At 37.2% G+C, this 17,951-nt stretch overlaps 1 protein-coding gene across 6 annotated transcripts in view; it reads left to right on the forward strand.

Annotated features, from left to right (window-relative positions):
- Positions 1-17,951, forward strand: part of CFAP54 (cilia and flagella associated protein 54) — a 377,407-nt gene that overhangs the window by 219,872 nt on the left and 139,584 nt on the right. For all 6 annotated transcript variants that reach the window (XM_007503244.3, XM_016425734.2, XM_016425736.2 and 3 more), the window contains 3 exons: positions 1,146-1,212; positions 10,412-10,594; positions 15,628-15,714. In XM_007503244.3, the coding sequence (XP_007503306.2) occupies positions 1,146-1,212; positions 10,412-10,594; positions 15,628-15,714 (337 nt within the window). The remainder of the gene's footprint in view (positions 1-1,145; positions 1,213-10,411; positions 10,595-15,627; positions 15,715-17,951) is intronic.

Raw genomic sequence — 17,951 nt, forward strand, 5'->3', positions numbered from 1 at the left:
TCTATGGTCCCTATGACCTCTCTGGGTCTCTTTTGCCTCATCTCTAAAATGAGGGGTGGGACTGGATGGCTTGTGGGGTTCTCTTTATCTCTAGTGAGAGGAGCCTATACCATAGAATTTCCCTAAAACTTTCCCCATAGCTTTAGCTTCTTGGTGGAAAAGAAGATGAAATGTTGGGCCCCTGACCTAATGGGTGGTGACATGGATCCATAATATCCTGAGCCTAGAGAGAAATTAAGGAAGAAAATTTATAGAATTTTCCCTTGGTCTTATACTACCCACATAAATCTCTTTATTCATTTATAATAATAAGCACTGTACTATATTTGGAAAATTTATGAGTTATTGTTCATAAAAGAAACAGATTAAAAGTATAATATGATTTGCTGAATTTTATTAACTGGAAACCTGATTTGGTCCTCCCTCCCTCCCTCCCTCCCTTCTTTCCTTTCTTTATTCCTTCCTTCCTTCTACCCCTTCTCTCCCCCCCTTCCCCCCACCACTGACTTTCAAATTAAGGTGCTGCCATGGAAATTTTACTGGATAATAACTCAGTTTCTTCTTCTATAAAATGAGGTACAGCTATGTGGCACCATAGTACACAGGGCACCAAGTCTGTAGTTAAGAAAACCCATCTTTCTGAGTTCAAATCCAACCTCAGACATCTACTAGCTGGGTGATCCTTGGCAAGTCTCTCTACCTCTGTCTGCTTCAGTTTCCTCATCTATAAAATAGTAATGATAATAAAATAACATCATCAAGGGTTGTGAGAATAAAATCAGATGTTTGTAAAATTATAAAGTACTTAGCACAATGCCTGATACACAGTAGATACTTAATAAATGCTCTTTCCCTTTCCCTCCCAAAACTCTGTGTCCACCCCACCACAAACAAAGTAAATAAGAAGAGAAAACTAACCTCCTCCATAAAGAAAGGACAAATTATCCCACCTTTTGTGTTCTTTGGGAATGAAGAGAGCTGAGTAATTTATTGTTCAATAAACTAGTTCATTTCATCGGTTAGAAACTTAATAAAATACAAATACTGCAGTGTATTCAATGACTATTGTAATTGCATAGCTTTTCCAAAATATTTTTGAAAAATTGGTTACTCATCAAATAAATTTTGTTATAATTTTTTTTCAGATACATTTTAACATCAAATATGAATGAGAGGATTGAATGTTGCATTTTCTCTTCATTTTTTTTTAAGGTAACTATTTATGATTTTACATAGTAACCTGGCCAGTATATTGCTTAACTAATCTAGTTGCCTAAAGATTGTGATTGAGAGGAAAGGTGTAAACTGTGTTTAGAAGTAACAAGCCGAATTGACTCTGCTAGCTAACCCTTCTGCTCAGCTCCTTTGGGACTCACTCTGAGCATCTTCATCATTACCAAGAAAGCATCAAAAAGTAGAAAGGAAGCAACTATATTTACTGAGGAAGAATTCACTAATAGAGCAAATTGCTATTCTTTCTGGGCTCTGATAGCCACAGTTCATGAAATCTGTCGGCTAGAGCTCACAAGATCCCCTCCAAGCAGCCTTCCCTGCCCATGCTTCATTATAAGCTCATCTCCAAACTTGCTTTTCAGAGGAGGTGGTAATACTACATCCTTCTTTAAAATCTGACTGTAGGAGCAGTTAGGTGGCTCAGAAGATAGAGGGCCAGGCCTGGAGACAGGGACATCCTGGATTCAAATCTGGTCTTAGACATTTCCCAGCTGTGTGACTCTAGGCAAGTCACTTAACTCCCATTGCCTAGCGCTTACTGCTTTTCAGCCTAGGAAGCAATATTTAGTACAACTTCTAAGACAGAAGGCAAAGGTTTAAGGAGGGGGAAAAGACACAAAGCGATTGTAATTTGAGTCAGAAGAGCAAAGAACCACATTATTTTAAAAAATCTTATCTTTATTTTATTCCAATAACAAATCTGCACACAAGTTTTCCAAAGTTATGATTCACGTTCTCTCTCTCCTCTTGGAGTTGACAAGCAATTCCACTGGGTTATACATGTATTATCACACAAAATGTATTTCCATATTCATTTTTAAAAGTAAAATAATCTTATAAAACCAAAACTCCCAAATATATACTCAAATAAACAAGTGATAAGTCATATCAAATAACCAAATTATTGAGATCACTACTCAGTAAATGGACAAAACTGAAAATAGGAAGGATAGTTAAAATGATAGAAGCCTTGACTGGATCTTTGGAGATCTCAAGATCTATCTTGACTCCTCCATGTGCTCTTGGGGGGTCTTAATTTTCTCATAAGTAATAAATGGGAAGGTTTAGACCTAGACAACCTCTCTATAACCCTTCCAGCACTAAAGTCCAGATTCAGATGCTAACAAATCTTTTTGCACTTTGGTCCTCAAATGGCAGCCATATCTGATGCCAGCCTCGAAGAAGTTTCAGCCTGGTACTTGACTAGCAAATTCAGGGCAAGATCTCTACCTGTCACAGGAAGACATTGGAGATCACTTTATTTTAATGTCAGGTGTGCTTCAATTAGTTCAAGAATTTTTTAATACTCGGGAAAACTAAAAGGACAGAAGAAATGCTAACACATATAGCAATTTGATTATTACACACACACACATAATATACACACTTAAACATAAACTATAGACTGAAAGATCAAATTTATTATGCAATCTTAGAATTTCTTTATTGGCATATTTGGGTTTGGTCACTTTTAAGTCCACAATAAAAAGGAAAAATGTTTAAATATTTCCCTCTTTTCTCTTGTGTGAATCTTAAAAACTACTCAGACTGTACTTTAGAAGATTTGATTTTAAGCTATTTCCTTATTGTAACAATGGAGCTACTTGGTTTAACAAGAATCAGGAATGTCTAGGGAACTTTACATTACTCCACCCATACATACTTTATGGGAAGATAAAGTTGTAAACTCCTGATTGAACAATGAAAGTACTTAACTCATACCTTATAGTAAAGTTAGAACCTTAAGCTAAGTCTATTTTTAGTGTTAAGTACCTGTAAAGGTTAAATTAATCACCAAAAGGTCAAGTAACTCACAAAAGGCAAGCTTAACAAAGAAGTGTGAAGTACCTCCGGAGATATAATCTAACCAGAGAAGGTGAGAACTAAAGAGTGGTGAGAACTAAGAATGGGCAGCCCTGGAAAAAAGCATCTACTGTGACTGGTAGATGTAAAAATTTAGGGGAGGTGACATAAGAGAAAATTCTCTTTAAAAGAAGGCTAAAAGTCAGTTCAAGAGATTGTTCTGAACTCAGTTCAGGATATTGAGTTCAGTGGAGGACTGGAACCCAGCTTGGAGACGGTCTTGTGGTGAGTGATAAGACTGACTCCCTTACCTTTAGGCTCAGGGAGGCCACGTCAGCCAAGGCCTTTAACTACTGCCTGGCTCAGCCTGAGCCAGAGCAGTTTAAATTAATTCTCTCTCTCTCTTTCTCTCTCCTTCCCTTAATTCCTTCTTTCTTTATTAATTAAAATCTCCATAAATCCCCAGCTCACTTGGGTATTTTCATATTTGGGAATTTCCTATGGCGACCACTCATTTAGATTTAAGTCAAAACACTAAAATTATCCTTTACATTTGGAATACTTAGAATAGGGTTTCAGTAATATTAGCAAGCTAAATATTTCCCTTCAAGGGCATAGAATTATAGGAAACAATTTCTTTCTTTATATTACTGTAAATGGGGAGCAGTTAAGTGACTCAATGGATTGAGAGCCAGGCCTAGAGATGGGAGGTCCCAGGTTCCAATCTAATCTCAGACATTTTGCAGTGTAACCCCAGGCAAGTCATTCCCCAACCCCAGTATATACATATACTATATTTTATTATATCATGCTCTACTATATTATGTTCTATTTTATTCTGTTGTGTTATATTACATTATATTACCCATTGCCTAGCCCTTATCATTCTTCTGCCTTGTGTGGATTGCAGAATATGCATTCTTTTACAGATGCAAGAATATCCCAGTATGAAATCATTTTGCTAGGGAATGACAACATCACTATTCATAGTTGTGCACCATTAAGCCCAGCTACTCTGATTCCAGATTTGCCACTAGGTGGAGAGACACTGCATGACTGCAACCAAGTTGTGGAAATGATGCATAAACAAAGATCTTAAAGACACACCTCTTAGGGATCCCAATATGGAGTTATACACAGATGGATCCTTTTACATTCATGGAAGATGCAGGGTCACAGGAGCTGCTATTGTTAACAATGACAAAATGCTTTGATATGCATCATTACCACGTCATGTTAGTGCCCAGGGCACTGAGTTAAAAGCCCTGCTCAAAGCTTTAGAGTTATCAAAAGGCAAAAGAGTAAACATATACGTAGATTCAGCTTATACATTTACAATGATTCATTCATCTGCATTTATTTGGAAAAACAGAGAGTACAGAACATCAGCTGGGAAACTAATTGCATATGGCAAACTAATAGACTGTCTTATAAAAGCTGTAGAACTTCCAACGGAGGTGGCCATAATCCAATGGAAGGCATATACTCATGGAATAGACAGAATATCCCTAGGGAATGAAAGAGTGGATGTTACTGCAAAATATGCTGCAAGGTTTGGTCCCCATCATGTGCTGAATTTCTCTCTGGTTGATAAGCATAATCTCACCGAAGCTTACAATGGAGATGAAGTACAGTCATGGAAGAAGCGGCTAAGTGCTAAATTAATCAAAGGTGTCTGGGTTGCTCGAGGGGGTAAACCAATTCTCCCTAGAAAATTATATCAACTTCTATGCAACATGATTCTTGCAAAAGGAAATTATTTTGGGTGCAGGGTATTGTGGATATAGTACAGTGTTTTTGGAGGGCACCTGAAGTAACAAATACTATTAGAACTTGTCAGGCATGTGAAACATGTAGAAAATATAATCAAGGACATTTTAAAAACATGGCATTGGGAGGCAGACCTCTCAGATACATGTCTTTCCAATGTATCCAAATTGATTATATTAACATTCCTAAAGACAAGGGATATAATTATGCATTGGTTATTGTAGATAGACTGAAGAGATGAAGCATATCCAGCCAAGAAAAATGATATAGCCACAGTAGCAAGATTTCTACTGAAAGAAATTATCCCTAGACATGGCATTCCCGATACCATAGACTTGGCCAGGGGGCCTCATTTTACTTTCCAAGTTTTATAAGAAATATACAAGAACTTGGGGATCAAATGCAATTATCATGATGTCTATAGACCCCAAAGTTCAGGCCAAGTGGAAAGAATGAACAAAGAATTGAAAACACAAATAGGAAAATTCTGTTCAGAAACACGCTTGAAATGGACAGATGTTATACTTCTTGCTTTATTTCACATAAGAACAAGACCTAGAACTGATTTGTACATATCACCATTTGAAATGCTGTATGGTCAACCACTCTGGCATGGTAGGACAGTAAAGCCATCATATCTGTCCATTTTAAAAGGGGAATGTGTACTTCATGAATATTTAAAGCAAATACAGGATAGGCTGGACAAACTAAGAAAACTAGGATTACTTGTGCAAAGAATACCATTAGATTTTTTATTGCATAAGATAAAACTGGGATACAAAGTATATGTCAAGAACTTTAATAAGGAATCTCCTACAGAACCAAGATGGATAGGTCAAGTAATGGCCATAATGACAGCCCCAACATCTGTAAAGATTGAACAAAAAGATCCATGGTTCCATGCTTCACATGTAAAATTACATCATACCCATAACAACAGCAATGAAGATAAATAAATATAACATCTGCAATATATAGCTCTAGCAATAGTTAACAATAGTCCCTATAGATGGAGAGCTATCAAAGAGAAAACATAAAGAATAGACATGAAAGCATGGCACATGTTAATATAAAGGAAAAACACAAGAGTACAAATTAAAACAGAAACAAGCACTGCAAAAGAGAAAAAAGGAATAGCTCCAGACAGACAGACAGACAGACAGATAGAAATACATACACATTAGAATTAGCTTCAATGAAAAAAGTCTCTGCCAACAATTATAACAATAAGGAAAATGTAACAAAGTTACTTGAATGGGAAGACATTACTATATGAAATACATTATATCATCACCCATAAGCTAAAAGCAGAATTCTATCTGCAAAGAAAACTTAAAAGTCAAGAAAATCTCTTAACATGAACATCTTAGAGAAGCAACTATATACAAATAAAACCTCCTTTTGAAAATCAAATATAAACTGATATAATAATATCATATTTAAGTTCATAACATACATTTGAAAATGTATACAACACACTACATACATCCACACATGAAGATGATCATATGAAAAACCTACTTCCATGTATGAAGAACCAACTCATGAACACTGACAAGCACACATGAAGAACTCAAACCTTATTTCCATGCACAATGAAACCAAATTCAATCTTACATACATGCACTTGTAAATCTTACATGCATGTATGTTTGTGAATGTTCTTGTATGTTCCTGTATGTTAAATAACATGGGACTTCAATCAAAGTGAGGTGACAGTCAACACATATATGCAGCACAGATGAGAAACCCAAGACATGTATGTTTCTACAATCAACATCAAATATATGGAAGGACTTTGAATTTTGAACTAATGGTCATGAGGTCATGTAAGAATGTGATATACATGTTAATTTCACATATAGATACATGGATACTTATGCAACTACACATAAGCACAAGATGGAAGAGAATCTCTTGGGCTGCATAAGTATACAACACATTGCATAATTGCAACACACAAAATTCATGCTGATATACTTATAAATTTCTGTGTAAAATTATAACAAAGAAATTTTCTTATCTGCATGACTTTGCACAGAAATCACAACATTGTATTATAGTTATACATATGTAAAATCTGTAGAGATACAGCCCATGTACATATGTAAATACTAATGGACTAACAAACTAACAATGTTAGGGTAATTTATAAATGTTCTAATTACTGATGATAGGGAAAGCTTAGAAAATTTGTTCAAATTCCTAGGTGATGTAGGGACAAATATAGAACATTATTTATAGAAGTTAAGTTACATAATAATTTTAGTAACAATTGTTATTCATAGAAACTTTTACTTAGTACAAGTTATAATCATTAAGAGATACGATAATTACATTGTCAAAAATATTGTTTAAATTGTTACATGGTTTACTATTATGTTAAAAAATCATATTTATATAATGAATCCCTATTACCTAAATCATTTTCCTACACCCATAACTTAGCATAGAGTTAGTCATAATAGTTGAGACAGACTAAGTTTTATTTTTTTGGAGTAATGGAATAGTTTAACAGTATAGGGTTAAAAATTAGATAGTTAGGAAGTCGTCAAGATAAACTTAGGAGGTAAGTAACATTAATACAGGATGCAGGATGCATCCTGGCCAAGAGAAAAACAAAATGGGGGATATTGTGAATGAGTAAATTGAAGAAAACCTGCGAACAGAGGCAATGGAGGAAGGTTTGCAGAAGCTGTCAATCAAGGAGCATTCTGGAGGAGAATGTGACCCGAAGAAGACTGTTAAAAGAAACATCCAAACTGTTGGAGATCTCTTTCTTCTGAGACAGGAAGGAGAAAGGACTGAGAAGATCCTCTCACTGATTTTCTTTCTATTGTGTCAGGAAGTGACTCAAAGATCCTCAACCCTGTTGGCCACATCCCTCATTCAAGACTTTATAATAATATTATTCTCAATTTAGGATTATTTAAGATCAGGGAAACCCTAAACCCTCTCTCCTATCCAATTTCCTTTTCCTCCCCTTTCCTTAAATAAACCCCTTGTTCCAACCATTCAAAGAGTTATCTATTAGATATATCAGGAAACTTAGAACTGAATTCCAATTTGTCACCAACTGAAGAGATAAACTGAAGTGGGAGGGAGAAGGGAGGAGGGAGACAAAGGGAGGAGGGTGGCAGATCTGATTCCTCATTACCATAATCCTTAAAGGAACAACCACCTAATACATTTAGAACCAATACACAGTATGTATTCTAAGAGGGAAGATAAGGGTTTTTTAAAAAATATATTACTGTAAATCAAGTAAGGAAGTAGGATGTGAAAGAACAGTTTGAAACCCTCTGAAAATTAATCGAGAGGAAAAGAAAAATAGACTATCATAAAAGTCTTTGTGCAATTTATAACTTCAGACTTCTTGGAAACCATAGATAAGGAGAGAAGGGTGACCTACCTATTTAGGGGACCATTCAGGGAACTCTAGGAACTATATCCTGTGTTTACAATATGTTGTAGCTATTCCCTTAGAATCCCAGAGTTAGAGGGGGATATCCAATGAGTTCCTTGGGCATCCATATTGGTCTCTTCAGATAATTCCCCTCTTCTTTTTTCTGATGCTGATCAGGATTATTTGTGTGCCTGTTGTCAAAATGTCATTATTGACTTCATATTATAGTTTGGGGGGCTGATTTCTTCAGTAGCCATGGGATTTGGGCTACTTCACCTCCAAATAAAAATGTGGTTGACCTCAGTGGCCTGAGGTACTTTGCATATGGGGAAAAAAAGAAACCAGTTGTTTAGATTCTTTGCCCCTTAGGTTTTTGACTCTTTGCTTTTATGGATAAAAGGACTTTTCTCTGAATTAGAAAACTTCCCCTGCCCCCTTCCCCTCCCCCCCCCCACACCTAGAGATATAACCATGGGCCTTTGCAAATTACTAGATGCTTTGTTTACTTTAAAGAATAAATCTTCTTGATTTATGTATCAGAAGATGCTGATTAAATGAAGGCTTGATAAGGCAGTTCTCTGGGGATAGCATTTCTGAATACAAGGCTAGATCTTTCAGCATCCAGGGTATCAAATACCTCCTGCTCATGCTTCAAAAGGCAAGAAGAGGAGAGATGGCAGATGCACTGGGAGGGGGAAGCTTCCTCAGACCCTTCACTTGCTCCAACTCCTCCTCCTCTTGCCTTTTCTTCTTTCATCTTCCTTGTTTCTGAAGCAAAGGAAGTTTGCTTTTGGATATGAAATTATTTCTTTTAGAAAAATAATACAATTGGATAGCTGGTTTTTTATTGAATATGAATATAAAATCATTAATAAAAAATTGCTAACCAAAACCATGATGGGTAATTGAAGCATTTTTTAAAAATTGACTAGTTCTTTTTAGGATATTAACACATTTGTAACAAAAATTCTTAAAGTAGCATCTTGCCCCATCTTCTGACTGGTCATTGACATATATTTAGGTTTTTCTTCTGAGGCACCCGTTAAAAGAATTGTATGATGCATCCACAACAGGAAGAATATATATGCATACATAAACATATACATATATGTATCAACAGATATATCCATGCCTACAGACATGATAGATATATAGGCATATAAACATATATAGACAGACATATATGCATAGAAACATAGATATCCACACACATAGACCTAGACAATGTACATACATAGTCATATATACATCCATAAATATATGTGTGCATACATATACATACTGACATACACATATATGCTTCTCATTGTTCAGTTATTTTCAGGTATGTCCAACTCCCTATTTGGGGTTTTCATGGCAAAGATATTGGAACAGTTTGCCATTTCCCTCTCTAGCTTATTTTACAATTGAGGAAACTGAGGCAAACGAGGGTAGGTTAGTTTCCCAATCACAGCTAGTTTGATTCTAAGCCCAATGTTCTATCCTCTAAATCACCTAACTTCCAAACATATTTACATACAAAAATATGTACACATACATACTTATCTCCATACATATATTTACTGGACCTATCCCTTTCATAATAACACTATTAATAATTACTAATGGCTAAAATTCCTCTAGTGCTCTTAAGATTTGCAAAGTACTTTACACATCACCTAATTTAATTCTCAAAACAACCCAGTGAAGTAGGTGCTATTATTATCCCAATTGTACAGATGAAGGAAATGGGGCTGAGAAATAATGAAATTACTTGCCCAGAATCACACATCTGGTCAGGACCAGAGGGTGGATCTGAATTTGGGTCTTCTTGACTCTAAGGTGAAACAATCTGGCCACCATACTACACTGACTTTTAACAAAAGAATAAAAACCATCAGGGAGTCCCCTAAATGTGTGAAATCTTTGCCAGAGGAGTTTCACCACAGTGGCTTCCCTCTTTCTGCCTAACAAGGCAAGGAATGTGAATCAGAATGGTTTTCCATGAGGTGGCTTTCTGTCCAGGTAAATGACATCACCTCCTGTTCCATGATGATTCCTTAGAACCTCAGGAATACATGGTCTTTGGTGAGCATGCATAAACACTAGGTGCTCTTCTCAGAAAATCATCTCCTTCCTTTTGTAATATTTTGCTCCAGTTTTACTGATATACTATAGTAGCTGTTTAATTTTCTCTCTCTTTTTTTTTTCTCATTCCAGGGTCTACTTAGAACCTCTCTTGTCCATCCCAAATATGACCATGAGTATGCCCGTTATGAAATCACCCAACTTACTCCAGGGCTGGATCTCTTCTGTGACCGATACAGAGCAGATGTGTCCATTGTCCTCAGCAGCCTGAGTTACCTCTGTCATGAACTCCATTCTGTCCACCAAGACCTTATTGTAAGTCACCTAAAAGCAGTTTTTTAATCCATACCTTTTGTCTTAGAAGAGCAGTAAGGGTGAGGCAATGGGGGTTAAGTGACTTGCCCAAGGTCACACAGCTAGAAAGTGTTATGAAGTCAGATTTGAGCCCAGGACCTCTCATCTCTAGAGCTAAAGTCTAAAATTGTCAAATAACAATGAAGACATTCTGAACATATTTCGGTAATTTGGTCACAGCTCATTTATTTTTCTTTCATCTGACCTTCATGGAATTTCTTTTGGACAGTTTCTTTCATGTGACCTTTGAGGATTATGAAACGGAGATCCTCACTAGCCTAGTTAGCTTAGATTTAAAGTTATTCATATTCTTGTATGAGACTACCTCCTTAAATTCTCACTGAATACAAAATAAGTCTTTGTCAGCCTGCTTTTATCTGGTTTCCCTGCTGTCCTCACATTAGTCCTTCTCAAGTCTTTTGTTAGAGATGATTTAAGCAGGATTACAAAGCTCAGAAATTGAGGCTGATGCACACAAACTCAAGTGAGCGGCCCTTCTTTTTATTCCATTCACATGAATGACCCATCTAGCCCAATGAGTACTTAGCAGGGGAGCTGAACACTGTAGTCTCATCATTTACGGTCCACCACCAAAGGAGCACCCAAGTGGGCTAGAGATTGCTGACTATGAAACATAATGAGAATATTTATTCATGTCCCAATGAGACCTAGAGCAAAGTCACAACTCATCTATTTGGGGAGAAGGGGGTGAAAAGAAGGCAGACTCCAGCATGATCCAAGTATTTTGGTGCTCTCAAGGCACATTACAAATCACAGTACCCCAGCTGAGGGTAGGTAACACAGATTCCCCCCTCCCTGCTATTCTGTTCCTGCAGAGTAATCATAAAGGGATCTCTTCAGAAAACTTCTCTCTGAATTTTTGTGTCCATCAGAATTGTTTGTGCCTCTGTTGTCACAATTTCCCCCTTTACTACAACTCATAGTATGTCCTGTGAGCCTATAGTACTCAAATAATAATGTTTCTTCCCTGATTCCTCCTTTCTCTTGTCTCTTCTTTCCTAGTTTGCCTTTTTCCTCTTCTCTATCCTTTTAACTTTCATACCCACTTTCTTCTAGAGTTTCACCTTTGACTATTTCTTTGTCCCTTTCTCTCTGTTCTACTGAGTTCAAATTGTACCTCAGATACTTAGTAGCTGTCATCCTGGAAAAACACAGAACCACTAAAGTAGTTAGCAAAACTAAACCTTTAATCAAGAAAGATACTGGCCCTTAAATATTGGTCGCCACACAGAGCCAAGCACCAAATACCATACAGAGTCAAAACTCTGGGGGCTCTGGGACAGTGTCTCTGAGAGGATCATCCTGCTAGATGATTCTCCAAAGAATAATAGTGTTGTGGGGTGTAGAGGTGTACCCCTGGGGTTCAGGAAGGATACCTTTTGCAAGAATGAAAGACTCTGAAACTTAAAAGTAAAGAGAGATTTATTAGTAAAATTGAATTTTTGGCAAGACAGCATGAGTGGAGCAACCTAGGAGGTTGCTCCCAGAATGCCTCAATTCTGGGGTTTTTATATTCTTTTATAGCAATGAGGTTATGACTCTGGGGCAAGGGGTTGGGGAGGAGGTTTCCCCAAAGGCATGGGGGTGGTTCTCATGATTTGGAAGACAGATGGATGAGGTGTGGCCCTTTGTCCATCTCTCAAATCAATGGGACAATCAAAGGAGTATAATCCTCTCAGGGTCAGATGTTTTCACCTGGGAGTCTGAGGGTGTAAGGGAGCAAAGGAATTTCCCTGAATAGTTTGCCTGAGTTTCTGGGGGTACAATGCCCATGACAATAGAACATAGGGATCTTAAATACCTTCTGGGGAATTAAGCACAGCAAACATACACAGATAGATTTTAAGCATGCTTGGGAAAGAGGCTGTAGCCTGAAGCTGGCGTATAGGGAGTGGTCTACTACAATGTATACAAAATGGATAGTTCCTACACTGGTGTTGGTCTTCTGGAGAATAGATCTCTGTTCCAATGTGGGAAGCTTCTAAGACAAAAAGGGCATTTAACATTTGATTAGATCTGGGGGCAGCTGGGTAGCTCAGTGGAATGAGAACCAGGCCTAGAGACGGGAGGTCCTAGGTTCAAATTCGGCCTCAGCCACTTCCTAGCTGTGTGACCCTGGGCAAGTCACTTGACCCCCATTGCCTAGCCCTTACCACTCTTCTGCCTTGGAGCCAATACACAGTATTGACTCCAAGATGGAAGGTAAGGGTTTAAAAAAAAAAAACAACATTTGATTAGATCTACTAGTCCCATCTAAACTGGGATCATTAAATAAAACTTTAAGGTCTATAGTTCAGTTTGAAACAAAGTCAGACTGGGACTTCCCTTCAGATAAGTTCCCAAGGGATAGGGGCAAACTTGGGGTTTCCAGATTTCATGTTGATGTAGCAGTCTACTCTTGGGCAAATCACTTTACTCCCATCAACCTCAGTTGTCTCACCTATAAAATGGGGATAATAAGAGACCCTATCTCCCAGGGTGGTTGTGAGGATCCAATGAGATCTTATTTGTAAAGATTTCTCCAAATATTAAAACTCTATTTAACTGGTAGTGGTTGTTACTGATTCTACAATGGCTCCCTGATTGCTTCTGCCTCAGACTCCCTTTTGAGCCCTAGGTCCCAGTGATATAATGACATCACAGATTCAGTAAGTGGTTCGAGTCCCCACATTGAATGGCCAAGTCATTTCTGACATCAAAATAGAAGAAAAATTCCAAGATTTTTCTTATCTATTCTATTAGGAACTCTTAGCAACTCTAATCTCCATAATTATTATGATTGTTATGATTATTAATATTATTAATAGCCACAATAATTATTTTTTGCTCCAGTGTTCCTGATGCACTTTGGTGGCCATCTACGTTTCTTTGTTTCTTTCAAGACAGGGCTTTGCCTTGGTTGCATTTTTTAACCAGAATCCTTTATCATGCATGGTCGTTTCCAAGACAATTTACTCATTTCAAAAGAAATGTTGACATTTTTCTCAGATGTGTGAGAAATGAAAAGGGCTGCCTTGAAATGAGGCAACTGCAACCACCTTGGGAAAAGACTTTTATTTCTCCCTAATGGTTACCATGGAGAAGTGGTACCATCATCCACAATTGTTTCAAAACCTTAGGCTCCAAATATGTCCCTGATCATCCAGAAGGAGTTCTTAATTCCTTTTTAAAAAGCAACTGCTGTCCATAACAGAGACAGGGCCATTAACAAAGATCCATGAAGTTGGCTAAATTGAGGGATCACTGAATTAAAGAAGGGATTTCAGAAGTCACCTGTTCAAACCCCTCAATTTATAAATAATAGCACTGAAGTCCAGAGACTTGTTGGCTTGCTCAGGTTAACAAAGGAAGTAAGTCTCAAAGCTGTCATTTGAACCCAGACCCACTCTCTCCAAATCTTTCTGTGGTTCTTCTTTCTATGATTCCATGCTGGCTTGCTATGACAATTTTAAAAAATGTCCTGAGGAAGAAGGAACAAAGAAAGTTAAATTAATCTTACATGTAAGTCAACAGCCCATAGGTTTCAGAAATGAAAAGATCAAAGATCCATGTTTCTATCTTTCAATTCATGTTTCTTTACTTTGGGCAAGACACAAGCCCTGGAATCAGGGTCAAAAGAAGGCTGATGGATAGATATTATGCCCTCCATTGGATTTGTGGTTTGGGGGTGTCAATGTGGAATCTAGAAGTCCCCAGTTTATTTATTTATTACCTTCAACTGGGAGGTGGAAACCCCAGGTTTTGACCTTGTCACAGGAGAGTTTCTTCTTGAGGGAAAAGTCCTACTTCACTTGTCTTGAAGTGTTCTGTTAATCGATCCCAAGGATGAAACAATGACCAACAATGTAACACATAGGAGGGAGTTTATTAAACAAACTGCAGTTTGGGCTCAGCACTCTAAAAATGACCAGAGCCCTGAGTCTGGGGCTTGCAGGCTTTTTATACACTTTTGTGGTAGAGGGAGTGCACAGGAATTCCTGGGGTTGGGGGTCATTATGGCTCCTAGCATATGTCAGGAGGGGGAGTGATAGGAACTCCTGAGGTTAGGGGGTCAGGGAGGGGAAAGAAGGGATTTGGGAGCTGGCTCTTCAGTCTCAGGCTAACAATAGACCTTAAGTTATAGCACAGTAGGTAGCACATCAGTCTGATAAGCCAAAGGTCCTTAGTTTGATCCTTGAAAAGGGGATGTGATACAATGGGAGTAGCTTTTAAGGGAAAAAGAGGCATCTGATGGGACTAGTCATCCCCACTCAGAACTATCTCAAGGTTTGTTGTTAGCCTGAGACCAGTGAGGACCTTCTCTCAGAGAGAAACTCTCCTGTAACAACCTCCAAACTAAATAAACTGGGGATTTCTAGATTCCAGGTTGAAAGGGGCAAAATAAAAAGGGTAAAGGACTGCCACATTGACATTTGTTTCTGGCATAAACAGCCTCAACTTTCTTTCCTGTGTGACTCAGAATTCAAAGCGGATCTTAGAGGTTCATCTTGGCCAAATGCTTTGTTGTTCAGACCAGGAACAAGATGCTCCCAGACCTTTAACAACTTAAATTCTTGTTTTAAGTTATGTCATTTCCTGTGTACTGTAAATCAGGGCTAACATTGAAATTGATGGTGAAGCTTTCCTTATGACTTAATTTTGTTTAGAAAATGCAAATATCTGGACTTCCTCTTTTCTCTTCCTCAGGGATACTAATACTAAGTTATGTATCACCTTAGCTATCAAAAAAGAAGCCTGTGTTAGGAGTGTTGACTTTTTGGAAAAGCTGGCATACTTTCCTATGACTGCCTGGTATGTTCCTAGGTGATTCCACCCATTTCTGAAGTGGCAAACATTGTGGTTACCAAGGAAGGAAGATTGACTGCACTCACTATTTCACTTCTAATATTTTCCTTAAATGTGAGGCAATTTTTCAGATGTTTATGAACTGTACTTCTGAAATACCTAACTGGGTTTTTTCCTCTTTTCTATAGCTTCTGCCACTTATTTCATTAAACCATTACTTGGTCTGTGAAGTTTGCCAAGATCTATTTAAAACCATAGATACAAGGATCCTTAAGGTAATATGATATATTTGCTTTTTAGACATTAATTAGATTTGGGGTTATTTTTCAATAATAATTTTGTTGCCCATTTTAGATTATTATCATAAATAGATTTAATTTAGACACTGCTTGGCATATAATTTATTTTTTAGAAATTCTTACCTTCTGTCTGAGAATCAATACCAAGTATTGGTTCCAAGGCAGAAGAGCAAGACGAAAGACTAGGCAATTAGGGTTAAGTGACTTGCCCAGGTTCTAGGACCAGGAAGTATAAGTACAAAGTATCTGAGGGCAAATCTGAACCTAGGACCTCCTGTATCCAGGCCTAGCTCTTTATCTATTGAGCCATCTGGCTGCCCCCTTTATATTTAATTCAAAGAGAACTAAAATGAAAACTCAATTAAATTTCATATTATTTTAACTAAAATGGGAACTATTACTAGACACATTTATATAGCATCTTCTGTTTTATGAATCTCTTTACATAATAACAGGGCAGCTAGATGGTGCAGGGGGATAGTATGCTGGGCCTGGAGTTAGGAATACCTGAGTTTAATACTGACCCGAGACATTGACTAGTTACATGACCCTGGACAAGTCACTTAACCCTATTGATCTCAGTTTCCTCATCTGTCAAATGAGCTGGAGAAAGAAATGGCAAACCACTTCAACATCTCTGCTAGAAAAATCCTAAACAGGGTCATGAAGAGTCAACATGAGTGAAAACAATTGAACAACCATATCATAACAGCTAATGATAATAATATATTTCAGTTATCATTGGCATTGATGATGAAATTTCAATAATAATCTAATCATGTTTAGAAAAAGCATATCTCTGGACTTCCAGACTCCAGATGCCTTGTAAACATCTGAAGCTCTCACAAAGCCCTTTTCAAATATTTTCTCATTTTAGCCCCTAGGAGGTAGGTGCTATTATTGTCCCCATTTTACAGATGAGGAAATTGAGTTAACCCAGGACCACACAACTAGGGAAGTGCCTGAGGTCAGATTTGAACTCATATCTTGACTCCAGATTCACCACCCCATTTAGATGTTCCATACGTCATCTTGTTTGATCCTTACAACAACTCTCTTAAGTGGATTCTGTTATGATAACAGATATTAATTTTTAAAAACATTTTAACAAATGACAAAAATGGGAATAAACATTACATGACTTGCTTATAGTCTCAAAGAAAGTAAGGATTTAGGGTGCATGTTCAAATTTCAATCTGCAGCCTCAATGCTATGGTTCTAGCTGGCGGGGGCTAGAAAAAGTTATGTTTTATATATCTACATAATTTAAATAAAGGATGGAATCAAGACCTAATTTGAATGATATAGGGCTGATATATGTTTTCTTAGTGGCATTAGTAAGCTTTGTATTTTTAAATGGGCTTTCTATGATAAGCAAATGTTAGTTTATTCTTTAAAATACATAGTAGCATCATATATATTTATAATGTGACATATACATTTATATATTTTTAATTTTTTAATAAATATTTCCTAATTATCATTTTTTAAAACCTTTATCTTCTAAGACAGAAGAGTGGCAAGGGCTAGGCAATTGAGGTTACATCACTTGACCAGGATTGCATAGCCAGGAAGTGACTAAGGCTAGAATTGAAACTGGGTCTTCCCAAAGCCAGATGTGGTGTTCTATCCACTGTGCTAAGTTACCCATTCTCAATTATTTAAAAAAAAAAAAAACTCACCCTCTATCTTAAAATCAATACTAGGTATTAGTTTCAAGGCAGAGGAACAGTAAGGTCAAGAAAACTGGAATTAAGTGACTTGCCCAGGGTCACATAGCTAGGAAGCTAGATTTTAATCTGGGTCCTCCCAACTCTAGGCATGTTGCTCTATCCACTGTGCAATTTAGCTATCCTTTCCTAGTTACTTAATCACACATATACAACTTTATCTTCCAGCTTAAGTTTACTACTAAGTATCATTTCCAAGACAGAAGAACAGTAAGGTCTAGAGAACTGAGGTCAAGTGATTTGTCCAGGGTCACATAGCTAGGATGTGTCTGAAGCCATATTTGACTCTGAATCCTCCTGACTCCAAACCTGGTGCTCTATCTACTGTGCTACCTCGCTACCCCTTCCTAATTACATTTTTAAAAATTTAATATTCATTTTTTTAAATTTTGAGTTCTAAATTCTCTCCCTTCCATTTCTCCCCTTATCTCCTGAGAAGGCAAATGATGTGATATTGATTATACATGTAAAGTCACATAAAAC

Source organism: Monodelphis domestica, chromosome 5 (genome assembly GCF_027887165.1).
Source record: "Monodelphis domestica isolate mMonDom1 chromosome 5, mMonDom1.pri, whole genome shotgun sequence".
In the NCBI taxonomy this organism is placed as follows: Eukaryota; Metazoa; Chordata; class Mammalia; order Didelphimorphia; family Didelphidae; genus Monodelphis; species Monodelphis domestica.